Raw genomic sequence first — 25319 nt, forward strand, 5'->3', positions numbered from 1 at the left:
AAATTACTGACTTATAGACCTCATTAGCTTGCAATTGTAGATGTCCAAACTGTATGGCAGAAAAGAAAAGATAGAGAGCAAGAAGAGAATCTCATTAAAGAGATAATCCCTCCCTTTATTATCATGCACAGGGTTAGAAATTATTTATTAGAATAAAACATATCCATCTATGTCCATGACTGCACATCCCCCCATTACATGGTCATAGACCCACTTAAAGAGAGCCTTCATCTCAACTTGTACAACCGCCCAACTTGCAAAACTGCTACCAAATAAAAACCTAAATGCATAAATCGTGAAATATAAAAAAAAAATGTTTCAGCTGGCAACAGTTATGATTAAACAATAGGAAGTTAATATTTGGCTTTCATCCCTTTATCCAGTCATATAGCCTTCACCTCAATGGTCATGTGTGAGATTGATCATGAGTTCAAGCCTCACCAGGGGGTGGAGGCGAAGGGGGTGTGCATTGTGTAATCAACATTCAAATAATAACAACAATAAATTCTTTTCTAAAGTCCTGAGGGTTTACATTTTCCAGTGTTGAAGATAACTAAAAATTAGAAGTGATGAAAAGCATGACAACTTTCTCTTGCTGTCAGATGTTCAAAAACTCCCTCACCTTTCTTCAGTCCATCTGACATAGATAAGCTACATGTTGGATATTAACTTTGCTTGGTGTTGTACACATTGCTACTGGATTTCTACTTCTCAAAGTTTATACCCCTAACAAAGAAAGAATTTTTTTTATATTGAACTGAAACGAAAATACATCTAAAAAACTCAATCATTTCCCTCAATTAATTTATTAAATACTAATAGGAGTAGTGTGTTCAGAAAAAAATCACTATTTGGACCAACTTTCTGGAATTTTTAACTGGAATGTCTCTAGTTCTCAGGGAAGAACCTACATTTAAATGGATTTATAAAAAGTCCTAAGTATTACTGATTCCTAAGTATTACTGATTCCGAAGGAGAAGTGTGTTCAGAATTTCATTAAAAAAACAAATTTTCTGGAATTACTGTTGGGAGCAGAGAGTGGTGAAGAGAGAAAACTAGAGAACAAGAGAAACCCAAGGACAGAGCTGACTCTGTCAGCTGCTATGCATCACTCAAAACTGCCTGTGCTTGGCTGCTTGTTCCACAGCAAGGCAGGTCCATGTTAATCAAATATGAAAAGAAGCTGAAGAAGAAGTATGCAAAGCCTTGAGTTACGAGTAAGATTAAGTCTACTAATAAACTCAGAGTAAGTCTAATAAAGGGATAGAGTATAACCTCTCCTTTTTCCTCTCAATATCTCTTTCTTTTTCTTTCATGTCTCTTTCTAACCAATAACAATGTGTTACTAGTCATAAAGGATTTTCATTTATTATTTCAATGAAAATACCAATTGTTGAAGAGAAAATATGGAAGAGTCTTACGTGACTCTCACAATAAGAAGTCTTACAGAGCTAAAATTATTATGGAATGGGGTCAGACAGGGGAATTTCAGTTTAAAGGTGTTTTAATTATGTTTTTCTTCTATTTATGTTGAGTTATTTAATTATGCTAAGACTTATCTTTAAGTGTTAGAGTTTGGGTGTAATTAGGACAAGATAGTTTAATTGTAATTGGACTCTACTACTTTCCTCTATTATAAATAGGGGTTCATGTACTCTGATTACAATAAGTCAATGAAGTTTTTCCATAAATTCAACATGGTATCAGAGCATACTCTGTGAGTTGACTTGGTCAACCCACAAAAGATAATGTGATCCTTTTTTTGTCAATTATCTCTAACAATTTAGGTTTATACCTTTTTTTTTTTTTTGTCTTTTCAGTCCTTATACCCGTTGTTTGCGTTGCGTTTTCACTTCTATACTGAGCTTTTCATATTACATATTATATATTGACAAAAAGATATTCGAATTTACTTTCAAACGCAAAATGAATTTTGGCAATCGGAGTTTTCTACAAAGAGATCAATATTTGAAGCAGCAAAGGTCAAACTGCAAGAGAGGTTTGAATAGCAGTAGAAAGTTTCAATTTTCGAGCCATTTTATGCTATCAAGAATGAGTTTATAAGAAGAATTATATATCAAAAGAAAGATCTGTAAGTCTATTTTCTTACCTATTCAACCAAGTCTCGATCTGAGTTTTTTAGAAGAGTCAATGGTCATGCTCGCAAAAAGGAGAAAGAGTACTTAGTTTGGCCAAATTATAGAGACCAAAATCTATCAAATTATTTATCTCAAAATAAGTATATTTTATGAAGAGAAGTTTACCTGGATGAAAGGTATTTAGTCAAGTTTCAGAAAGAGAAAATTTCATGTCAATCTGATCTATATTTAAGGATACATTCGAATTGGAAGAATCAAAGGTCAGGCTTGTATCCATTCAAAAATTCGAATCTAACTAAATTTTTGCGTCACTTTTTGAGTTATTGTTATTGATCAACAATATCAGAAAAATATCTCATTTACCCCTATTTTTCAATTACCTTTCTCCTACAATCCTTATTTGACTCTCGTTTACCCCCTTTGACCAACCTTTTTGGTGTGATGATTTGGTTGGTAATTTATATATATATATGGGTGTTTTTAAGTCCAATGAGACTTTTTATTGGTACCCTTGGGTTTCTTATCACTGTCTTGTGAATGATAGGCATTGCCCACTTTAGTGATTATTATCACACTTTTGTTCAAAATCATTTGAGGTTAGTTTCGACTTATGTTTTATCACCCATTTTTTAACTTCTGAGAGGTTGTCCAGTTTCATACTTATCCTTGGGACACTGTGATGGAGAAGAATATTACTACATCTATGTTATTTGTTTCAAGCTGAGATCACTGCCATTACCTCCCAGCTTGAGGGGGAGAAGTAGAAGAACAAGTACAAGAAAGAGGTATTTTATTCCATATGTTGTGGTAATTTTTATATGACTAAAATATTCAAAAAATGGGGAGCACAAAAGATGAAGTTTTTGCATCTATGAAGCATTGTATTTGTGAAAAATATTTTTTCAGCAAAAGAAAATTGAAGACCAAGAATCCTTTTCATTGCAAGTTGAAATTATAAACTCCAACTTGTGGGGGAGTGTCGAAGAGCAAATATGGAAGTCTTACATGACTCTCACAATAAGAACTCTTACAAAACCAAAATTATTATGGAAGGTCTCACAGAAGAGTTTCAGTTTAAAGGTGTTTTACTTATATTAGTCTTCTATTTATGTTGAGTTATTTAATTATGCTAGGACTTGTGTTTAAGTGTTACAGTTGGGGTGTAATTGGGACAAGGGTAGTTTAATTGTAATTGGACTATACTATTTTCCTCTATTATAAATAGGGGTTCATGTACTCTTATTACAACAAGTCAATGAAGTTTTTCTCTTTTCCATAAATTCAACACCAACTCAAAAAAATCATAAAGGATTTTAGATTGTCATATCTGTTGATTTTCAGGACTCCATGAATTTAGCTCATGAAAAAAAAAGGAGAGAAACCCATTGGGAGAAAACTGGAGGAAGAAGGGTTATGGACTTAATTGATCCTAACCCTCCCCCTGAAGCTCTATTTATAGATTTATTAAACTACTGTATTACAATAATACCCCTAAACTTAGGGTTTAGGGTTTAGGGTTTTAACCCTGGAACTTTAACTTAATTACATAAATATCATCTCTATGAGATGACTCTTTATTTACCGTCCTGCCATCTTGTATGTTGGCCTATGGGCCTTCTCCTGGATCTATGGGCCTTGAGCCCGTCTTCTATATCTCTTGATTGCATAGGTCTTCCTTGGTCGTGTGTGTTTGGGCCCTATCTTCCAACTCTCCCCCTCAAGCTAGGGGTGAGAGAATAACATGAACTCCGAGCTTGCTGCAAATGATGTATAAAATCTTTTTTTGTATAAAATGACACATCTTCCAACACTACCCCTCACGCTGGTACTCTCATTCACAAGGCCTAGCTGGAATAACTTTAATGAGAGTAAATCACTCCTAGCCACTAAGACATTGCTCCATATTCCAGTCATAACTCATGCTGAATGTAGGGCACACTTTGTCTTCTGTAGGTAGTGTGTCTATCGGCATTGCTCTGAAGTGTCCACCTCCACTACCATGTCCCTCCACAAGACAACGACTCTCAAGTGGTAGAGTAATATATATGACATTAATAGGGAGAAGTAACATAAATGTAATAATAAGTTCCTTCATCATGGACTTCCAACCACAAATATTTTTTATATTTTTTACGGGGATGAAGTTCCTCTGTCATGGACTTCCAACCACAAATAATTTTGATATTTTGGATGGGGATGAAGTTCCTTCGTCATGGACTCCCAACCACAAATATATTTTTGACAAGAACAATAAATAATGGTATGAGGTTACCTCTTCTTTAATAATAATGTCTCATCAAAAGAGACAATAGCAGCACCTGAAATGGGCTTAGGCCCATTTAATACGACCCAAAATAATCCTCGTAAAATGACCCATCAAATAGTCCAATGCACATATTTGTACAAAATAATATGCTGACCAAGGAATAATCTATCAGTTCTTCAAAAATAATAATCCAACTAGAGAAAAAATTTACCGAGTCGCGCCAAAATATTTTAAAAACTTGGGCACATATACCGAGGCAGAAAATGAGTGGTCTGAGTCAGGTTGACCCGGACCGAGTTAGTCCGAGTTGACTCGGTCTGGCTGGTGCAGAAACAGTATCCTCAGGTCGGCCAGTTGGTTGGTTTGCTCTCGGCCAGGTCCGGGTTGCTATGCAGGTGCTCGACCCGGCACTCAATTAAATCATGTTTCCCAACTTAGGCAACTTGATTTTGCTACAGTATCGTCTTCCTCCCCGACCTCTTCGGCGGAAACAGAGCTCGGCTCTTCGGGAGGAAACTTTCCGACAGCAATGCAAGGCCCAAAAGAGTTCCTCCAGAACGGAAATAATTCTGGTGCAAGCTTCCAACAGAGTGGAAAACAGCAAGGCAGCCAAGAAGCACGAGACTCTCCGCGGAAACAATGCTTCTTCCCAACACCGAAGAGACGGAAAACAGAGAAACTTCGGGAGGAAACTTTCCAAACAGAAATTCCAGACAGAGAGGATTTTCCAAAATAATAGACATCACCGGGACGACGGCAACTTCCGAAAAACAGCAAGTCATAGCTGGCGCTCGGGAAGCTCGACGGCGCCAGCAGAGTATAATTCTCAGAGAGACAGCGAAGGAGTCTCCGTCTTCGACTCGGCTTCCCTTTGCGCTGCCTGGTGCTTCTTCTTCTTCGGCAAAGGCGCCGAACAGAGAACGACGAAAAAACGCAGCAACAGTACATCTTCTTCCCCAACGCCGACGATGTAATGGACTCGCTGAAAACAACCAGATAATCAGTAACCGTCGAGAATTATAGCCTTCTGTGCTTGTCTCTCGGTAGAGTGAGGATAGACAGAGTTATCAGCACCAGAATATAAAAATGCATCTAGAAACGGTAACAAAGCTGGCGGGATCATTCAGCTAGCGTTGTCGGCAATATTCTGTTGTCTTCGGCCTCCAAAACTGAACCAACTCATCTCGTCGCTGGAAGGTGAATTCCAGCAATGGAGCTGGCTGGTGTCTGGGATGTTGCCCAGTGGAATAACAGAGAGCTTACCGGCAATAATATTGCCGACTATGAAACAGAACTTTAGCCCAAAAAACCTCTTCGGCATAAACCAATGAGCAATCTCCACTCAAGGAACTTGCACTGAGCAAGGTCTCACGGAGAGAATAGCAGTAGAAAAAATCAAATCAAATCAAATCAAAAATAAAAAACTAATATCTTGCAACTATAAAAAAAAAACAAACCCGACAAAGAATGAGATATGAAAAACCATAGTCGTAGTCCTGAAAATCAAAGCTCTGATACCATGTTGACTTTTATGACTCCATGAATTTCGCTCATGGAGAAAAAATGAGAGAACCCATTGGGAGAAAATTGGAGGAAGAAGGGTTATGGACTTGATTGATCCTAACCCTCCCCCTGAATCTCTATTTATAGATTTATGAAACTACTGTATTACAATAATACCCCTGAACTTAGGGTTTAGGGTTTTAACCTTGGAACTTTAACTTAATTACATAAATGCCATCTCTGTGAGATGACTCTTTATTTACCATCCTGCCATCTTGTATGTTGGCCTATGGGTCTTCTCCTGGATCTGTGGGCCTTGAGCCCGTCTTCTATATCTTTGGGTTGCATGGGTCTTCCTTGGTCGTGTGTGTTTGGGCCCTATCTTCCAACAATATCAAGTTCCCAAATCAATTTTGCAGGTATGGACCACCGATGGGAAAAAAATCCGACCCCCTTGGGAGTCCCCCGTCGTCCCCCTCCCTTCACGTCCCTCATCTATGCCCCACCTCTCCGTGTGGGATAAGTCTCAGAAAGAGAAACAGGAACCACGCAAATTAAACCAACGCAACAGCAGCAACAACCGAAGCAACACAGATCACTAGTAAGGGAATCCAGTACGAAGCTACCAAAAGATGATCCAAGATGGCAAACTGTCATCAGCCGCACATCAAGATGAAGAATTAGGGTAGAGGATCCCGCAACGCTTCATTTCCAAAATGGAAGCGCCTCCATGTCCTTTCGGCGAGCAAAGGATGGAAATGGAGAAACCGTCCGAATCCTCTCCCGATTTGGAGCAAAAAAATCTTTCATCTCAATCCCTATCAAAGTAGCAGAAGCATTCGGCGTCATCCTGTACAAGGTCTTGGTCGGCAAGACGAGAAGAAGCTCCAGAAGGTCTCTCTTCACCTAAGACCTGGAATTCAAAATAAACACGTGGTACCATGGAGGGAAACTCGAGTGTTTCATCATGCAGCGGCGAGGGAAAAAACCATGGGTATGCTATTTCTCCCTCAAAGCCCCACCTCTGGTCTGGGATGGAAGAAATTCCGCCTCTCGCTCTGACAAGTTATTCAGAAAGCCCCCCCTAGAAGCCAACACCACTACCCCGTACCAAAAAAAGACCGACCCTCCACCTCCCACCATCTCCCCCCAGGAAAAAACCGTGCCCCCACCTCCCACCATTTCCCCTAACAAAAATACCCGCAACTCAACTCCTACTCCCTAGCCCACCACATAACCCAGAGTCAAACTTCAAACTCCAGCCCTTGCCCAAGTAAAAAATTAACCATCACAAGAACTACATCTCACTGATTCTCCCAGGCCAAGCCCTAAGTGAAGGAACCAAGAGCTTATTGATGGCCACAGTCATCTTAGCCCACCCTGATTATAACTCAGCTAAGCAGATCGGAGACTGGATATGGAGAAACGCCAAAGCCCTCTGGCCAATGGACATCACTCACATCCAGGATAGACAATGGCTCATTATCCTCAGATCACATCGAGATGCTCTGCAACGTCTTAGAAATGAAGTTGACTCCCCAATTTTGTGCATGGAAAATTGGGCCCTTGGCCTCACAATTACTGGAAACTGGGTGAATGCTCATGGCATCCCCACGAAGCTCCGATGTTGCCATACCTTGGAAAGCCTAGCGAACATCTTCGGCGAGCTCACTTGGGCTGAAGAGAAACCGACGAACCTGCTATGGGAAAGATTATTCCTCAAACCTCAATCCCCGGTAAGTGGTTCTCATCTCATTGAGCTTATTTCCAGAGACTTTTCTGCCTAGATCATCTTGGAGTTCGAGGAGATGATCGTTCTACCCTCCATGACTCTCGGCTCACAAGATCCTGTACTGAGTCTAATTCAGCTTAGCTCGGACCCGAAGAGTGCTAAGTCAAATCGGGACCGAGCCAACCCTGAGTTAAGGAAGGAGAGAGTCAACCCAACTAAATAGTGCATGGTCTCCTTGGAACACCCACAGGGTACCTTTCCGAAAATAAATTTGAAATTTGAAAAATCTTAACTCTAGAAAAATCTTCCCCCAAACGTCCCCTCAACGCCTATTACCAAATCCCATATGAACCAGCCTTCCATCAGCCCAGACTTGTCAGATCCCTTGACTGATACACTTCGTCTTGCCTCGTGCAGAACACCTTCCTTTGACCCAACACCTGGTTTTCCATTGATTTCTGCCCAAATTTCAAACATTACTCATCATGATACCTCCCTCCCCGATATCTTTTCAAGCCCTTCATACCTGGAGCCCTGCACTCAACAATTCACCATCTTCATGCCACACGCCCCTTTTCCACCCATCCCATCTCTATGTCAAAACATTCCTTTCTCCCATTCATCTCCCCCACCACACATTAGCCAAAATCTCTCCCCTCCCGTCCTTTCACTTCCAGAAACCAACCCTGACATGCGTGTCTCCCCGACTAACACAGGCCCACTCATCTCTCCTTGCCCGCCCCGTGGCCTTTCGCCGACCCATACCCAAACCCCGAAAAATACCCACCTCGAGACTATCTTTGCCCCTTTCAGCACTCAACAACCCATCCCTCCCATCCCCACTCCACACGTCTCCTCTCTAACACATATCAACTCTTTATCCGCCCCTCCCCTAAATCCAAAAAACCACTTTTGCTCCCCTATGCACCAACCCCCCCCCCCCCCCCCTCCCCTTTTCAACCATCAGCAAACCAATCCCAAGGACTCAAAACCTTTGTTTCCTCAGAAAGGGATCCATCGGAACCAATCTCTCCCCTCAAATACAAATACTCCGACTCCAATCCCCATGATTCCTCTAACCCTTTTGAACCCGAAACACACACTCCCAAATCACCGAAAACAATCATCTTTACCCCAACCCCTCTGACAAATTCTCAAACCTTCAACTCCCTCGCCTGTCCCTCTCAATCTAGACCTTCTAGAGCCTTCTCCCCAGTCCCCCCTGAGACTGAGATCCCCTGAAAACCTTCAACAAATAATATGTCCTCTCAACCCCTCCACCCTCTCGATCTGAACCCCAAAATGATGGTCTATCTGTTAGTTCCCCAGGATCCTCAACCCCTCCCCCAGAGCTTCCAAATCTTATAAAACAGCACAATAACCCCCCGAACAGCCCAACACCTTACCACAATCCATACCCCATCATCCTTTGCCCAACACCCTTGGCTTCAATGGATCTCAACTCTAGCAAACCTCTAGTGGAGAGTCCTCCAACAGAGCCTTTGTCACCCCCTTTCCCTTTACCTACTCCCAAAGAACATCAAAAAAAATTAAAAAAATGCCCTCCCGCTCCTTCTCTCACTTACTCCAGAAAAAGAAACAAAAATCAGGAGAAGAACATCGCCCCGGAACAATATTGCCCCTACTCCGGACCCTCCCTCCATTCCCTCTCCCCTCCAACCCCATTGACTAGGCAACTTCCCTATCATCTCCCGCAAGGAGCAGGTTGCAAATATGCAACATCATATACTGATCCATTCGGACAGTGTCCCTCTACATCAGCTGGAGAAAATTTGGAGTTAACTTGGGAGTTCTCCAAATACTATCATGGCCTCTTCTGTAATTCAAAAGAGGATATTCTCAACATCATGATGGCATGATAGTTCTCTCTTGGAACATCAAGGGAACCAACTCGCACTCCAAGTGCGACATCATCAAAGCAGCTATTTTTTACTGTAAACCAAATATTGCAATCCTCGCTGAAACTAAGCTGCAAAGTTTTGATAATTATGTTGCTCGGAGTCTCTAGTACAGCTCAAACCCTGAATAGGCAACGGTTGATGCGGTTGGCCACTCCGGTGGCATTCTTGTCATTTAGAACCCCAATTTGGTTGAAGCCATATCCTCAAATTCTGGCCTTATCTCTCTCTGTATTCAGTTCCGATATAGGACTTTGGGCACTCACTAGGCCCTTGCGGGCATATATGGCCCCATCTTAGCATGGTGACCAAGCCACATTTTGGGATGAGTTACTGATGCAAGTTCAACAATGGGATTTACCCTAGCTTCTTGTCGGGGACTTCAACGCCACCCTCTATTGCTCCGAAAAAAAACCCCCATGCAAAAAAAAAAATTTCCCCACAATGAGAGCCTTTTCAAATCTCATTTGCACTCTAGAACTTCTCAAAATACAATTATCTGGGAAAAAATTTACTTGGTCCATTGGACAAAACCCCCCTATACTCTCCAAATTAGATCGTTTTTTGGCAAATAATGATTGGCTGCATCTCTTCCCCAACACCTTTGGCCAAGTCCTTAATAAAATTGGCTCTGACCATTGGCCAATCCAAATAAATACTTGTTCAATTTATGGAAAAGAGAAATCCTTCATTAACTTCTTATAATCAGAGTACATGAACCTCTATTTATAATAGAGGAAGGTAGTAGAGTCCAATTACAATAAAACTACTTGTGTCCCAATTACACCCAAACTCTTAACACTTAAGGATAAACCTTAGCATAGTTAAATAAGTTAATATAAATAAAAGACAAACATAACTCAAAACTAGAACTCTTCTATGACGTGACCATAAGATAAAGATGCCAACTCGTGGTTATCTTTGTGAGTCCTTGATCTTCCAACCAGCTTGTGGTTATCTTTGTGAGTCCTTCTTAATCTTCCAACTTATGTGATAAGGATGCTAGCTCGTGGTAATCATGGTGGGTCCTACTTCTTATGTGTTTGGGCCCATCTTGTGGGTCTTCCTTAGTCGTGTGGGTTGGAGCCCATCTTCCAATACTCCCCCTCAAGCTGGGGGTGAGAGAACATCATGAACTCCCAACTTGCTACAGATAATGTATAGAATTTTTTTGTATAAAATAGTTGTCCTCCCATCTTCCAACACTCCCCCTCACGTTGGTGCTCTCTTCCATGAGGCCCAACTGGCCAATTCAGGGGGGTATAACATAGATGTAATAATAAGTTCCTCCGTCATGGTTTCCCAACCATGGTATTTTTTTACAAGGTATCCTCCGTCATGGTTTCCCAACTGTGATTTTTTTTTTTTTTTGATAGGGCCCGTCATGGTTTCCCAACCGTGATATTTTTTTACGAGGTCCAATAAATGATGATATGAGAAAGGATACCGAGGCCACCTCTTCTTCAATAATAATGTCCCCAAAGAGACATAATAGTTGCAGCTGAATATAACACAACCATCATCCAACACATATAACACAAACCAAAATAATAAACCTTGTAGAAGGACCTATGAAATAATCATAATCCAATATAAATATTTTTTCTTAGATGCAGAAGCATTATCTTTTGTGTTCCCCTTTTCTTGTTTTGGTCACATAAACTTTTTTTTTTAAATGATGCTGATTTTTATTAAGACAAAACCTCAAACGAGCAAATTACAAAGGAGGGAATCCTTCCCATACAATGAGAGATTGTTGGGAAGTTCCGAATTTAGCCAATTTATCAGTCAAAGAGTTGGTTGATCTAGGAATGAGATTCCAATTATAATGCAAAGAAGATACATTGGTCACATAAACTTATCCACGACATATGGAATAAAATACCTCTTTCTTGTACTTCTTCTACTTCTCCCCTCAAGCTGGGATGTAATGGCAGTGATCCCAACTTGAACCAAATATCATAGATGTAGCAATAAGTCCAAATAACAGAGATGTAGTAATAAGCCCTTAAACCAGGGAAAAGTGAGATATTTTCCTGATATAGCAACTCAAACAGTGACGCAAAACAATCGACTTAAATTCAGATTTTTCAATGCAACAGGATACTAGCATGACCTTTGATTCTTCCAATGCGAATATATCTTAAAATATAGATCAGATTGACATGAATTTTTTTCCTTTTGAAACTAAACTTAAATACCTTTCATCCAAGTATAACTTCTATTCATAAAATATAATTATCAGAAGATAAATAATCTGATAGATTTCGGTCTTTGACATCTAGCCGAACTAAGCACTGTTTCTCCTTTTTTTTCAGCTTGACCAATGACTCTTCCAGAATCAATATCTCCTTATAAAAAACTCAGATTGAGAATTGGTTGAATAGGTAAGAAAATAGACTTACAAATCTTTCTTTTGATATGTAATTCTCCATACAAAGTCTCGTTCTTGATAGCATAAAATACCTCAAAAGTTGAAGATTTCTGCTTCTGCTCAAACATTTTTTTCAATTTGACCTTCATTGCTTCAAATATTGATTTCTCTTTGTAGATAAATCTGATTGAAAATTAGTTGAATATGTAAGAGAATAGACTAAAATATATTTCTTTTGATATATACATATATATATGTGTATATCTCCATATAAAGTCTCGTTCTTGATAGCATAAAATACCTCTGAAGTTGAAGCTTTCTACTACTATTCGAACCTCTTTTGCAATCTGACCTTCACTCATTCAAATATCGATTTCTCTTTGTAGACAACTCCTATTGGAAAAACTCGTTTTTCCTTGGAAAGTAGACTCAAATATCTTTCCGTCAATGTATAATTTGCAATATGAAAATCTCAATATAATCCCAAACTATGCTTTGTCCTTTATGCCTTGTCCCTCATCGGTGTGTAAAGCCATGGATAAGATGAAAAGAAGGTTTTTGTGAAGGGGATCAAGTAACACCTTTAAATATCACTTGGTCAGATGGGATGAAGTTTGTCTTCCAAAGAGATTGGGTGGTTTGGGGATTCAGAAAACAAAAGAAATGAATCAAGCTTTGCTCTTGAAATGGTTATGGAAACTCAACACGAATTCTTCTAATCTCTGGAAGAACATGGACCGAGCCAAGTTGGGTTGGAGCTCCCAATGGTGGATGTCTGGTGGAAATCGGAGAGGATTGTCCTCAATATGGAGATCATTATTCACATTACTTCCGAAACTCTCCTCAGCAATAAGATTCCATATCGGAAACGGTCGGTCACTTAAATTTTGGGATGATTTATGGACGGGGCAAGAGCCATTGCGGAGCTCCTTCAGGAATCTTTTCCTCCTTTCAGCACAAAGGGAGATGTCAGTTGCTGATGCGTTTGAGGGGGGAAGGGGGGAGTCTGAACCTACACCCGCTAAGGGGTCTGTCAGACTCAGAAGCCTTGGAAGCAATTTGTTTACTGGACTCATTGAAATCTGTCAAAATGAGACCTTCTGATGAGGACAAGCTTATCCGGTGGCCTGACAAAAGTGGAAAATTTTCAGTCTCATCTGCATACAGTTTTATAAATGGCTGGGACTCGATGCTAAGGGAGTATGAAATTCACTTTATATGGCACCTCTATGCACCCCCAAAGATAAAATTCTTCATGTAGAGTGCTTGCCAAAGTAAGATCCTCACGAATGATATGCTTAGTAGAAGGGGCCACCTAGCTATTGACCCCCTCTGTCCTCTATGCAACATAGAAGCGGAAACTGTCAGTCATGTTCTCTTACATTGCCCCTTTGCATGGTATATGTGGACCTCTGTTCTAGGCAAAATGGGGCTACAATTCTACATATCAACTGATCTGATCTCTTTCAGTAAGTTGATAGTTGGATTATCCCTCCCGAGTCTTGGAAAAATGATGTTATCTGCCTATGCCAGTTTCGTACCATGGGGGCAATGGAATGAATGCAACCGAAGGAGGTTTGAGGCTCAAAATGAATCGAATGTAAGAGTAGCGAAAAGGGTGTCTAGGCAAAAACCTTCTTGGCTCATAACTAAGAAGGTTTTTTCCTCCTTCAAAGGAACCTCTATTCGAGATAATTGGAATATCGTGGCTAGAATGCACTTTGGGATTAAGGCTCCAGTAATGCAGGAATGCCCCCCCCGAGAATCTGGCTACCTCAAGCTGAACTTTGATGGCTCGTCTCTTGGCAACCTGGGGATTGCTGGTATTTCGGATTCATCTGGTAATCAATGTTTTTCTTATGCTAGCCTGTTAGGCATTTCTGACTCTACAACGGTTGAGCCTCATGGCCTTCTCAATGGGCTCCGCATTTTTAGAGACAATTGCAATGGTCCAATTCACACTGAAGGAGACTCAAAGGTGGTCATTGGATGGTGTGAACGTGCGCTCCCCCCCCCCCCCCCCCCCCCCCTTGTGGCGCCATTGGGATATCTTTCGGGAAATTTTAGATATTACCTCACTTTACACTTGTATTTGGTCTCACATTCCGAGATCCGCAAATTCGGCTACAGATGTGCTAGCCAAGGAGGGAGCATCCTTGCAATCTCAGGTTGTGAGGGAGTTGCTCCCTCTTCCTTTGTAAATTTTCTTTATATATAAATACATCTTTATCAAAAAAAAATATGAAAATCTCAATATAGAGGTGAAAAACACAAAACAAACGATGGGTGTAGGGACTGAAAAAAAAACTACGAACCTAGACTTAGGGTTTAGGGATTAGAGAAAAGGATCTCATTATCTCTGTGGGTTGACCAAGTCAACTCACAGAACCTGCTCTGTTGAATTTATGGAAAAGAGAAATCCTTCATTGACTTCATTAACTTCTTATAATCAGAGTACATTAACCTCTATTTATAATAGAGGAAGGTAGTAGAGTCCAATTACAATAAAACTACCTTTGTCCCAATTACACCCAAACTCTAACACTTAAGGATGAGCCTTAGCATAATTAAATAAGTCAATATAAATAGAAGACAAACATTACTCAAACGAGAATTCTTCTATGACGTGACCATAAGATAAAAATGGCAACTCGTGGTTATCTTTGTGAGTCTTTCTTGATCTTCCAACTAGTTTGTGGTTATCTTTGTGAGTCATTGATCTTCCAACTTATGTGATAAGGATACCAGCTCGTGGTAATCATGGTGGGTCCTACTTCTTATGTGTTTGGACCCATCTTGTGGGCCTTCCTTGGTCGTGTGGGCTGGAGCCCATCTTCCAACACCCCCCAACCTGGGGACACTATTCCGTTTCGAAAACTCCTGGCTTCTCAATGATTTTTTCGTCCCCCAACTGAAAGAATGGTGGGAAGAGTTCAGTCACCACCCACACCATAGATGGTCATTTCCCCTGAAGCTCAAAGCTCTAAAGCTAAAGATCCAGCCCTGGGCTCGATGCCTCTCTGCTGCTGCTGCTTCTGGGAAAGATTCTATCTGGGGCCGTCTCTCCAAGCTTGATCTCCTCGAAGAGCAAAGGTCACTCTCTTCCTCTGAACTCATTCTTTGAAACCATTTAAATTTTGATCTTTCAAATCTTCTTAAGAATGAAACCACTCACTGGAAACATCGGACCACATTCTGCTGGCTGACTGATGGGGATCGAAATACCAAGTTCTTCCATGTCGTTGTCTTAGCTTGTCGGAAGTTAACCGTATATCCTCTATTCATCATGAAGACGAGGAGATTACAGATAACGTCTCCATTGCTAATATCCTTGTAAAGTTTTTTTTCAAATCTCTATACAGAGGAGTGTTTCAATCGTCCTATTCTTGATCGGATTGAGTTTAAATGTATCTCTGCCTCAGAAGCTGCTCTTCTAGAGCACCCTTTCTCTCTAGAGGAAATTGATGCGGCTGTACTTGGTCTGCCGAAGGATCGAGCCCTGGCCCAGATGGGTTCAATGGAGAATTTTACTAAAAATCTTGGTGAGTTATCAGAAATGATGTCCATGCCTTTGTCAACAACTTCCATCAAGTAGGCATCCCTCACATTCTTGATCCCTCGTGGCGCCATTGAGACTCTTTTAGGGAGATTCTTGAAATTGCTTCTCAATTTTCTTGTATTTGGTCTCACATTCCGAGATCTATCAATTCAGCAGCAAATGTGCTTGCCAGGACTAGAGCAAACCTACAATCTCTTGTTGTGAGGGATTTGCTCATATAGCTTCTGTATTTTTCTCTGTTAATATATATATATATATATATATATATATATATATATATATATATATATACATCTTTTTCAAAAAAAAAAAAGTAGGCATCCCTCACAAATCCATTGGAGCCTCTTTCATTGCCTTAATCCCAAAAAAAACCAACTCAACCCTCCCTCAAGACTTCAGACCTATCAGCCTAACCACCAACTCATACAAAATTTTAGGCCGAATTCTTTCCAACCGCCTAAGGGCCATCCTCCCCCATGTTATTAGCCTATGTCCTAGTGCCTTTATCTGAGGCCACAATATCCTGGACTCAACAATGGCAGCTCATGAGCTACTTCACTCTTTCAAAAAACCCAATCAACCAAGAGTTGTCACCAAACTAGACTTCGAGAAAGCCTTTGACTGGGTCAACTGGAAGCTGATTGACCATCTCTTCGATGAAATGGGCTTCACCACCCGCTGGAAATTCTAGATGAAAAGCTGCATTTCTAATGCTTCATATTCCGTTCTTGTCAACGGTAAGCCATGTGAGTACTTCAAAGGTACAAGGGGTATTGGGCAAGGAGACCCACCCTCTCCTTTCATCTTCACCCTTATTGGGGAGTACTTGTCTGCCATGGTTCGACTGGCTAAAAAGTCAAGATGGCTCAACCCCATCTCCCTTGATCCTGCACAAGACATTGCCGTCCTTCAATATGCGGACAACACCATCTTCTTATGTGAAGGCTCTTTAAATCAAATTCACAACATTAAAGCCCTGCTTAACCTGTTTGAAATCTCATCCGGCCAGAAAATCAGTTGGCCAAAATCATCTATTATTGAATTTAACATTGAACCAAATCTATTAAACTCCATGGCAAGCTACCTCGAATGCAAAATTGAGATGTCAGCATGCACCTATCTAGGGCTCCCCCTAACCCCTGGATTACCATCCAAATCTTCTTGGCACCTGGTCATTGAGATATTGAGAGGGCGCTTGGCTTCTTGGAGAGGGAAATTCCTTTCCAAAGCAAGAAAACTGGTTCTAATTAAATCCTACCTCCATGGAATACCCAGCTACTATTTGTCCATGTTCCGATGTCCTGCTTCTATCAAAGACAGAATTAAGCTACTTAAAAGAAGATTTTTGTGGGGAGGGCCAAATAGTGAAAAAAAAAATATCACTTAATAAAATGGGAAGAGGTCTGCAAACCAAAATTCTTTGGAGGACTGGGTATTTGTGATACTGCCACTACTAATTATGCTCTTCTCCTTAAATGGACCTGGAAATTCAACCTCTACCCTAACCTAATCTAGAGAGCTTTAGTAACTGCAAAAGCTAACAAGCAATTGGGTTGGTGGACGGAGGGGGGAAGGGACTCTTGTCTCTCCCCTGCTTGGAAAAAAATCGTCATATTTCTCCCTGATTTCAAAAAAACAGTCAAATACTCTGTCGGCAATGGAACCTCAACAAAATTTTGGTCCTATTAGTGGACTGGCCATTCCAACCTCAAAATCAGCCATGAATCTATCTTTATCCTTGCCAAAAATATTTATGCCTCTATCTCAAAAATGTGGTCTTAAATTGGGGGATGGAATTTAAACCTCAGAAAACATCTTTCGGATTCTGAAACCATTTTAGCTTCCTATCTCCTATCAAGCCTACCCTGAGTCAAACCTAGTAACAAACAAGATACTTTGATCTAGACACCTAGTACAAAAGTGTCTTTCTCTATTGCTTCAGCAAACAACTTCCTCTGTAACACATGCTCAACCCAATCAAATCACCCTGCGGCCACTGCTTGGAACCTCCTTGCCCCGCCGCATGCAAAAAATTTCATCTAGACTGCTTGCAGGAATAAAATCCTCACTTCTAACTCTTTAATCCCGCAAGGTACCCCAGTCCCGGACCCCCTGTGCCCTTTCTGTAAAAATGCTCCAGAAACAACCAATCATATTCTCCTATCCTGCCATTATGCCCACTCTATCTGGACCTCTCTTTTAAACAAAATCGAGCTCTAGTACTGCGCTGCATCAAATTTGTCATCCACTATCCTCTCACTCATTGACACTAGACTCCCAAAGCTAGGAAAAGATGATTATTTCGTGTTGCATTGGGCATATCCTATGGGGGACTATGGAAGAAAGAAATTCAAATTCAAATCTTCCCCCACTAAAATTCTGACTGATTACATGAACCAAAAAAAATTCAGAAACTTCAGCAGGTCAAACTTTAGAGGAAATTGGCAGCTGGTTGTTGGGCTGTCTCAGCCCTCTCACCCCCCGATCATGGCTATCTGGCCCCCCCACCATTGGGCCACTTCAAACTTAACTTCGATGGGAGCGCTCTTGGTTGCCCTGGCCATGCAGGATATGGAGGAGTTATCCATGATGCTAACAATAATCTCCTCTTCTCTTTCACGGGCCCTCTTGGTATCTCCGACTTCACAACAGCAGAACTTTCGGGATTGCTGGGCTCACTCTGCATCGAAGGCGGCTCAAAGGTTGTCATTAACTAGTGTGTAAACTCCATCATACCTCCGTGGCATCACTAGGATATGTACTCAGAAATTTGTAATTTAATTTCCCTTTGGAATTGTACTTGGAAGCACATTCCTCATTTTGCTAATCACTTGGCAAACATTCAGGCTAAGGCGGGCATTTCACTCCAACACCTTGTTGTGGAGGAAGGCCCTCTCTCATAGGTTTGATTTGTACTTCTTTCTTCTTTTTAATAGTCTATACACACATTTCAAAAAAAAAAAAAAAAAGTTCCCAAATCAAACTAATAGGCTCCATTTTATTGCAGACAAAATCATAAGATCATTGGATGCAGAAAGAGACAAACCCTCAAAGACTTGTTCCCTTCAATTCCTTTAGCCAGAGCAGCTGCCCCAAGAGCACCACCATAATTACCACTGAAAATTTTAAAGCACAGTAAATTCCTCAAACAACCTCATCATTATTGACCAAAAACATTTCCAATTCAGAGTTCAATATAAAAAGTTAAAGAAAAATTGCTTGTGCTACCCTCGTACACTAAGAAACAAAAACCATAACTCACTTGAGATGCAACGACCGTATCGTATTATTCTCAAGTAACGCCCCAGCCAATCCCGTAAATCCCTACCTCCATTTCCAAAAAATGCCAAATGTAAGTACAATGAGCTATGGTTATGTAAGCTCATCTTGGTCTCTGTGAGTGTGTGTTGAGAGAAAGGGAGAGAGAGCAAAAAATGCCATACAGAATAGTCAATCATATTGTTGTTCAGCTCCAAGACACGTAAGCTTGAGTTTATTTTCAGCATCTCTGCAATAGCCTTTGCCCCCTGCACATCGAACTCTCTGGTCATTAAACAAACAAGGAGGCATGATAGTGTAACATGAAACCATGTTTTTGACACAAAATTCTAGTTGCAGACTTTAATAGTTGACCAATGTGAAGAAGACATTACAAATCACTGAGAAAGAAAACGTAAAACTAGAGAGATAACTTTGAAGCCTGTCAAACCTCATCTCCTAGACCAGCACTATTGAGCTGAAGCTTCTGAATGTTTCCATTCCCCATCAAAATATCTGACAGAATCTGTACATATGTAAAAACACCTCAAACTACCTTTCAGACATAAAATTTAACAGGCATAGTCACCTTTTGGTAAGAGTGAATATGAAACCTACTCAAGAGTTGAATAACAGTAAACTTCTATCAAATATTTTGCGAAAGAAATTGCTTTCCAGTGTTCATGAAGATAATACATGAAATACTGATTTCTGCACTGAGCAACAACTGAGCTAACTGGAAATAGTTCAGAAAACAAAACTTGATTTGCTGAAAAAAATTTCTTTGTTTTTAAGATTTGGTTTCTTGAAAAATACTAGGTGTGACATTATAATAGAACTCTCCATGCATAACAAAAGGATAAAATATGATATGTAAGCATTAATTGCTAATGGCTATATTTAAGAAAAAATTATTGGTCATGTTCTATGCTTTTTCCTCCATTACCTTTTTTTGTCCTTTTGGAGACATCTTTTCATTATTGAGAAAGCCACAAACATTTCATTTTTGACACCTCACTCTGAGGAACATGTTTTCCATTGAATCCAAGAAACAATCAATATTATAATTGGGGCTAGCAAGTTTTTACACTTACCTTTCTAGTTTCTACCTATCTATTTAGAAATGGATGTGGAATAAAAATCCTTACCCATGAAAAGAGATACTCATTTACAATATACCATTCATAAGATGGAACAGATATGGATAAAATTGTTTCATACCTGAATAACTGCTACTCAAATAAAGAGGTGAGTACTTTTGTAATAATCAATCTCTCCCTATGTAAGTTCTCTGTGTAGTGAATGGGCTTATTTTAAAGTATGTCCAGTTAAATAACGCAATTCAACATTTTAATGTTTTACATGTTCTATAGTGTTTCTACACTAGTCCCCACGTTGTTACAATTTAATAGTTTTCTAATACTTTTTAACATCTAAGTTATCCATTTATTTACCCATTTACCTAATTACCCACAGGTAATTTGGTCAGTAGATGCGTTATAGAACACCCCCCACCCATTCCAAATGAAGTGGTTGATGAAACAGATACGGGAAATTCTGAAAATGTAATAGAATAACCCTTACCTATTCCAATTTTTACCCATTTACAATACTAATTACTATAGATAGACAAAACAAAAAAGAAGAACAACCTTTGCTCCTTCATCACCGATAGCATTTCCGGAAAGATTGAGTGTCTTTAAAACAATATTTGACTGAAGGACACCATCAAAAGCTTTTAATCCATCAGCTGTTATACCGTTAGCAGAGAAATCCACCTCCTCTGCAGTCTAAAACAGGACCATAATAGAATTGTAAGGAAATTCTATCTTTCAGAAAGTATAACAAGCACTAACTTTTCCACGGAATTTAGCAGTCTTACAACAGTAGCAGAAAACTTCAGTTTCAGAAAAAAAAAAAAGTATCAGAATACTTGGTAAATTATAAGAACAAATGAACTGACTCATTATCTAACCTGGTTGTACCCCAAGCTTTCAGCAAGAAAGAAGAGTCCCTCATCCCCAAAATTGCGACCTATAAAATGATTTGAAGTTGCTAAAATCTGATATATATAGAATGTTATTTGTTCTTGGAAGAAATTGTTATTTACTGCTAAATAGACACACATGAACTAATGTTCAGTTAAATTTGCAGTTTCACATTATTATGCTAAAAATATAGTGTACATCAGTTCAGTAGTAGTACCAATGCCTGAAGCACCTAAAGTGTTTAACAGCTAGAAGGAAGCTGATTATTAAGTTTATGCTTTGAAAAACATTTGTTTATTTAATGTTCAACATGACCAAAGTTTTATAAACTCACCTGACATGTCAACACTTCTGAATAACCGAAGTTCTTTTGCAAACTCATTGAGTTTTTGTCTTGACTCTCTCTCAACCTTTAGACCAGTAACTGATAACAAATTTGAGCCTGGAGCAAATGACCATTTCATTCCAGGTTTAGAGGATTTCCTCTCAGTCGAAGATCTCACAGATTCGGCTGTGAGGAGTTTCCCTACCACCTTCCACAAAACTGTAAGCTGAAAAACAAGGTTAATAACCTTGACAAGTAATAGTACAGCTACAATATTACATAGGGAAAGTGGAGAACAACTGCAACCTCTAAATCTAACACAAAATTCAATAAAAATTCCAGATTTCACAAAAGTAGACCACCTTGATAGTAGAAATAGAGCAACACTAACTTACAGCCAATCAGCTTCGGCCACAAAATATCCGCCTCATAGTATACGCTAGTCCACATTCCAGGAACTTATAGCAATTGAAACAATTGTTACACAATAGTTGACATGCAAATTCTTACTCATAGAACATAAGAAGAACCATTTCTATGAAACATGGAGTATGTATCTAACTTCAAATTTTAATTTGGATTTGAAACAAAACCAGCCATCTTACTTTTGCTTACACTACTTTAGAGGATCCCAACACCTTATTTGCATGGAAAGATTCATCCTTAGTGGCAATGATGCAGTAGGAAAGAAACCTGGTCTATTGTAGATTAGCTAACCAAAGTTAAGCGGCCGTCTCTTCCCAACTAACAAGTATAAGATCTTTCCAAGCCCCAACAATAATGGGAGTTTTCACCCACTGTATGTTCAAGTAACTACCTTGAGTTGTGCAGACACGTAGCCCTCAACACCCAGGCCGTTAAAATTGTGGGTTAACATTGTGGGTATGCTAGCCTTTTATAGTCTTCATCGCTTTCCAAGCTTACACAGACAACAACCCAACACAAGAATTGAAGAACTTACAGACCTGAGTTTCGGTATACTCCAGATACCATGTAAAAGTCAAGTCCTAGCAAACTCAAAATGACTAGCCAAAGTTAAGAGCCTTCCTCTCAAACAATAAACATAGGTCCTTTTTCCGAACCTAAATCAATGTGGGATTATTCACCCACTGCAGGCTCAAGCAACCAGCTTGAAACATGCGCACTTTTGAGCCCCTTACAAAAAGACCTCCTACCCTCCAAATTCAAATGAAAGAAATGGTTCAAATTTACACAATAGATCTAGAAGAGGAAATTTTACATTAATAGATCTAGAAGAGGAAAATTTACACAACAATGGATGATCAAGTCAGACCAACTTGAAGTGGTTATCATATAATCATTGTGAAGTTAAGTCCAAGGCCCATACCAAAATGACTAGCCAACTTAGGAAGTCTCTTTCCCAATTAATAAACTCAAGATCTTTGTACTCACTAATCCATGTGGGATTATTCCTTAACACTCCCCCTCACGTGTAAGCTTCTTTTGTGGCTCTACAAGTGGAGGCCCACATATGAGTACCTACTCTGATACCATGTTAAATTAGATCTTCTCTTTTCTTCTCCCATTTTTTGTGATTGATTATAAATAACCCTACAAAAGATCATAAACAATGACACTTAAAACCAAATTCTCATATTAAAATGAACGAAATGTGGCAAATGGTCTCTGACACTTAAACCCAAGTTCTCATATTAAAATGAACGAAATGTGCCAAATGATCTCTGACACTTAATTAAAGTTGTCTTGACTATATGATTGAAAATCTTCCATTTTAGATACTATTTACAACTGCTCAACAATTGTTCATATGCAACACTAGTTTCATCACCATGCATTCTCATTTTCTTCATTAGTTTTTTTTCTTCAAAAGTAATAACCAGTCTTGGAATCATTTGAACATTGAAACTCAGTTGTAGCAACTTAATTTCCTCCTATAATTGTTACCTCAGCTTGATCAGCCTTCTTCTAATTGAAGCTGTAGCATGTTTGCTGTGCAGGATGTTACAACAGACTCCCGATATAGCAAGCTATAAGAGCACAATGATCTAGCGTACTCCTATTTGAATAGAGAAAGACTTCATTATCAATTAGGCCCCAATAAACCTGAAACACGCTCCTCCTTTACCTAAGTTATGTAAAAGTATAAATGATGGAGGATTCCTGTAGGCCAGTTGACATAGCGGAAGGCTACACTGATGACGATAATGATAATGATGCTTGCTCTACCATGATAAGCTTGGAGGAATGCAATACCCACTCAATCACATAGCATTTAGTATAACATTTTTGTCACACAAGGGCAATGCTATGTCTGAGGGGTCCCAGTTGGTGTAAGGCATCAGGTTAGGCCAGCCTAATAAAGGTTTTAAGAGTATAATATTCTGCAGTCCAACTCTGAAAACTTTTAGTGTATAGCCTAGGTCCTAATATTTGTCAGCTGATAACAACAGTTCATAATATTCTATTGCCAAAATTGTTCAGAAGGAACAATACCAAAAAAAAAAAAAAAAAAGTAGAAACTAAACATTTGGATAAAAACAATTCTAACGTATTCCTGAGGGTACTAAAACACTTCCACCCGCATTTACAATCATTAAAATTTATCTCCTTTTAATTATTAGAGTTGAACAAAACATGACAGTTGATTTTCCTTATATATCTAGGGACATGCGTCATTATGGCCATGTGAATGGAAGAAATTCCAAGAAATAAGTGATGAGGTAATCAACATATAGTAGTTGCAAGAAAAACAGTAGAAACTCAAAAAATTAAACAACACTCCAAAAACAAATTTACTATCATCAAATCCCAATTTGAGATTACGTAATTTCTCTAGATGGAGTGGCACCCAATGGAAAAACGAAAACTCAGATAAAGACAGACCGAATGTAGCGGCCAAGAACACCCCAACCGGTGCCACATTTGAAACGATATCTTTGACAGGAAGGCGCGGCAATGCAGCCGTCCCTTGGGATTGCCGGTATACTCTTCGTCCCTGAGCTGGCCGACTTGAACCTCTGCCAGCCGCAGAAGCAGATAGTGGACCCCATCGTCGGACACGAAGGAATCGCCTTTCGGCGTCGAAAGAGATCAGAGTTCCGGCAAATAGCCCCCCCGAACGATAGTAGAAGCAGGAGGAGAGAAGGAGTCGGTTCTGAAACTTCATCTGATAAGTAGAAGAAGATAAGCCAAATGTCAAGAAGGTAGAAAGAGAAGAAAATTTGAGAAAAGAGAGAGTTCAGTACCTTGGGATTAAGAGGCAGAGCAAGGGTTGAGTCCATGGTTAGGCTAGAGAAATCAAGACCACGGGGAAGTGAGGTTCTTATTTAGCGGCGAGCTGCTGAAACATTCAGGCGCTTGTAAGAGACGACAAGATAAAAAGGGCCTGCTTCCATTTTCCTCCAGAGCAGGTCTCAACTTGAGCACCCAAAGAGGCCCATTAAGATCTACACTAAGATGGGGCTTCAGGCCTGACTTTCAACCCGAAATATGGGCCGGAGATGCCACAAATGCCACTTACCTATCAGAGATCTGCCTCTCTGCCATGTACGATGGACATTAATTAACGAGAAAGAGGCCCTTGTGGGATTTGTCGCCCAACTTTGGCTTCATCGCTGCAAACGCCACACATAAGCTGGCAATAGACTAACCCATGGAAGCTTTACGTCTATATATGCCTATATAAACTCCAGTTCTCCTTTATGCAGGACTGCAAAAATTTGTACCCTAATTTATCGTTTATACAAAGAGAGAACTTAAAATATTACTATTACCTATCATATGTTTGGAAACCCTAGAGTCAATCCTCCAAGAAGACAAGGAAAGTAAAGTAGCAGAGACTATACCTATTATAGTAGTTATTGCAATAGTCAGAGAGGCCTTATTTGGAGTAGGTACTATCATATTCTTTAACTTCTAAAGTAATCAAAATCTTCTTCAGATACAATTTTCTTCTTGTCGAGTCTCAAGTAAGACTTCATTCTTCTTGTTATTAGTTGTAGAGACTCGATTTGTCTTAACCCAATCTAGTTTACCATGAATTTTCTAGCATGTGTCAACCACGTGGTTTGTGCCCTCACAATAAGTACAAGTCTTGTTTTCAGGTCTGAAAGAGTTTTGTCGAATCCTACCACCTCTGCGACTGCCACCTTTAGTATGTCTTCCTCGTCTCCTATTACTTGAGTACATAGCTAATGAAATATCAATTTGTGAGATGGATGATGGATCTGGGATACATATTAATGTGGTCGATATATCATCAAAGAAGGGAAAAGAAACGGAGCTAAGAATTTGAGATTTAGCTACCTCAAGATA

At 39.7% G+C, this 25319-nt stretch overlaps 1 protein-coding gene across 1 annotated transcript in view; it reads right to left on the reverse strand.

Moving 5' to 3' along the window:
* Positions 1 to 24338, reverse strand: part of LOC137940580 (uncharacterized) — a 28381-nt gene extending 4043 nt beyond the window's left edge. The window contains exons 1-9 of the mRNA XM_068785725.1: positions 24251 to 24338; positions 23889 to 24171; positions 21033 to 21242; positions 20686 to 20744; positions 20363 to 20500; positions 19162 to 19236; positions 18896 to 18979; positions 18715 to 18776; positions 18499 to 18568 (exon numbers count right to left, since the gene is read on the reverse strand). Coding sequence (XP_068641826.1) covers positions 18499 to 18568; positions 18715 to 18776; positions 18896 to 18979; positions 19162 to 19236; positions 20363 to 20500; positions 20686 to 20744; positions 21033 to 21242; positions 23889 to 24171; positions 24251 to 24286 — 1017 coding nt within the window. The 5' untranslated portion in view covers positions 24287 to 24338. The remainder of the gene's footprint in view (positions 1 to 18498; positions 18569 to 18714; positions 18777 to 18895; positions 18980 to 19161; positions 19237 to 20362; positions 20501 to 20685; positions 20745 to 21032; positions 21243 to 23888; positions 24172 to 24250) is intronic.
* Positions 24339 to 25319: the final 981 nt, after the last annotated feature.

The sequence above is a fragment of the Aristolochia californica genome, unplaced genomic scaffold, assembly GCF_029961685.1.
Source record: "Aristolochia californica isolate CCGP_79_NKW_82.1479 unplaced genomic scaffold, dmAriCali1.0.hap1 SCAF_9, whole genome shotgun sequence".
Taxonomy (NCBI): domain Eukaryota; kingdom Viridiplantae; phylum Streptophyta; class Magnoliopsida; order Piperales; family Aristolochiaceae; genus Aristolochia; species Aristolochia californica.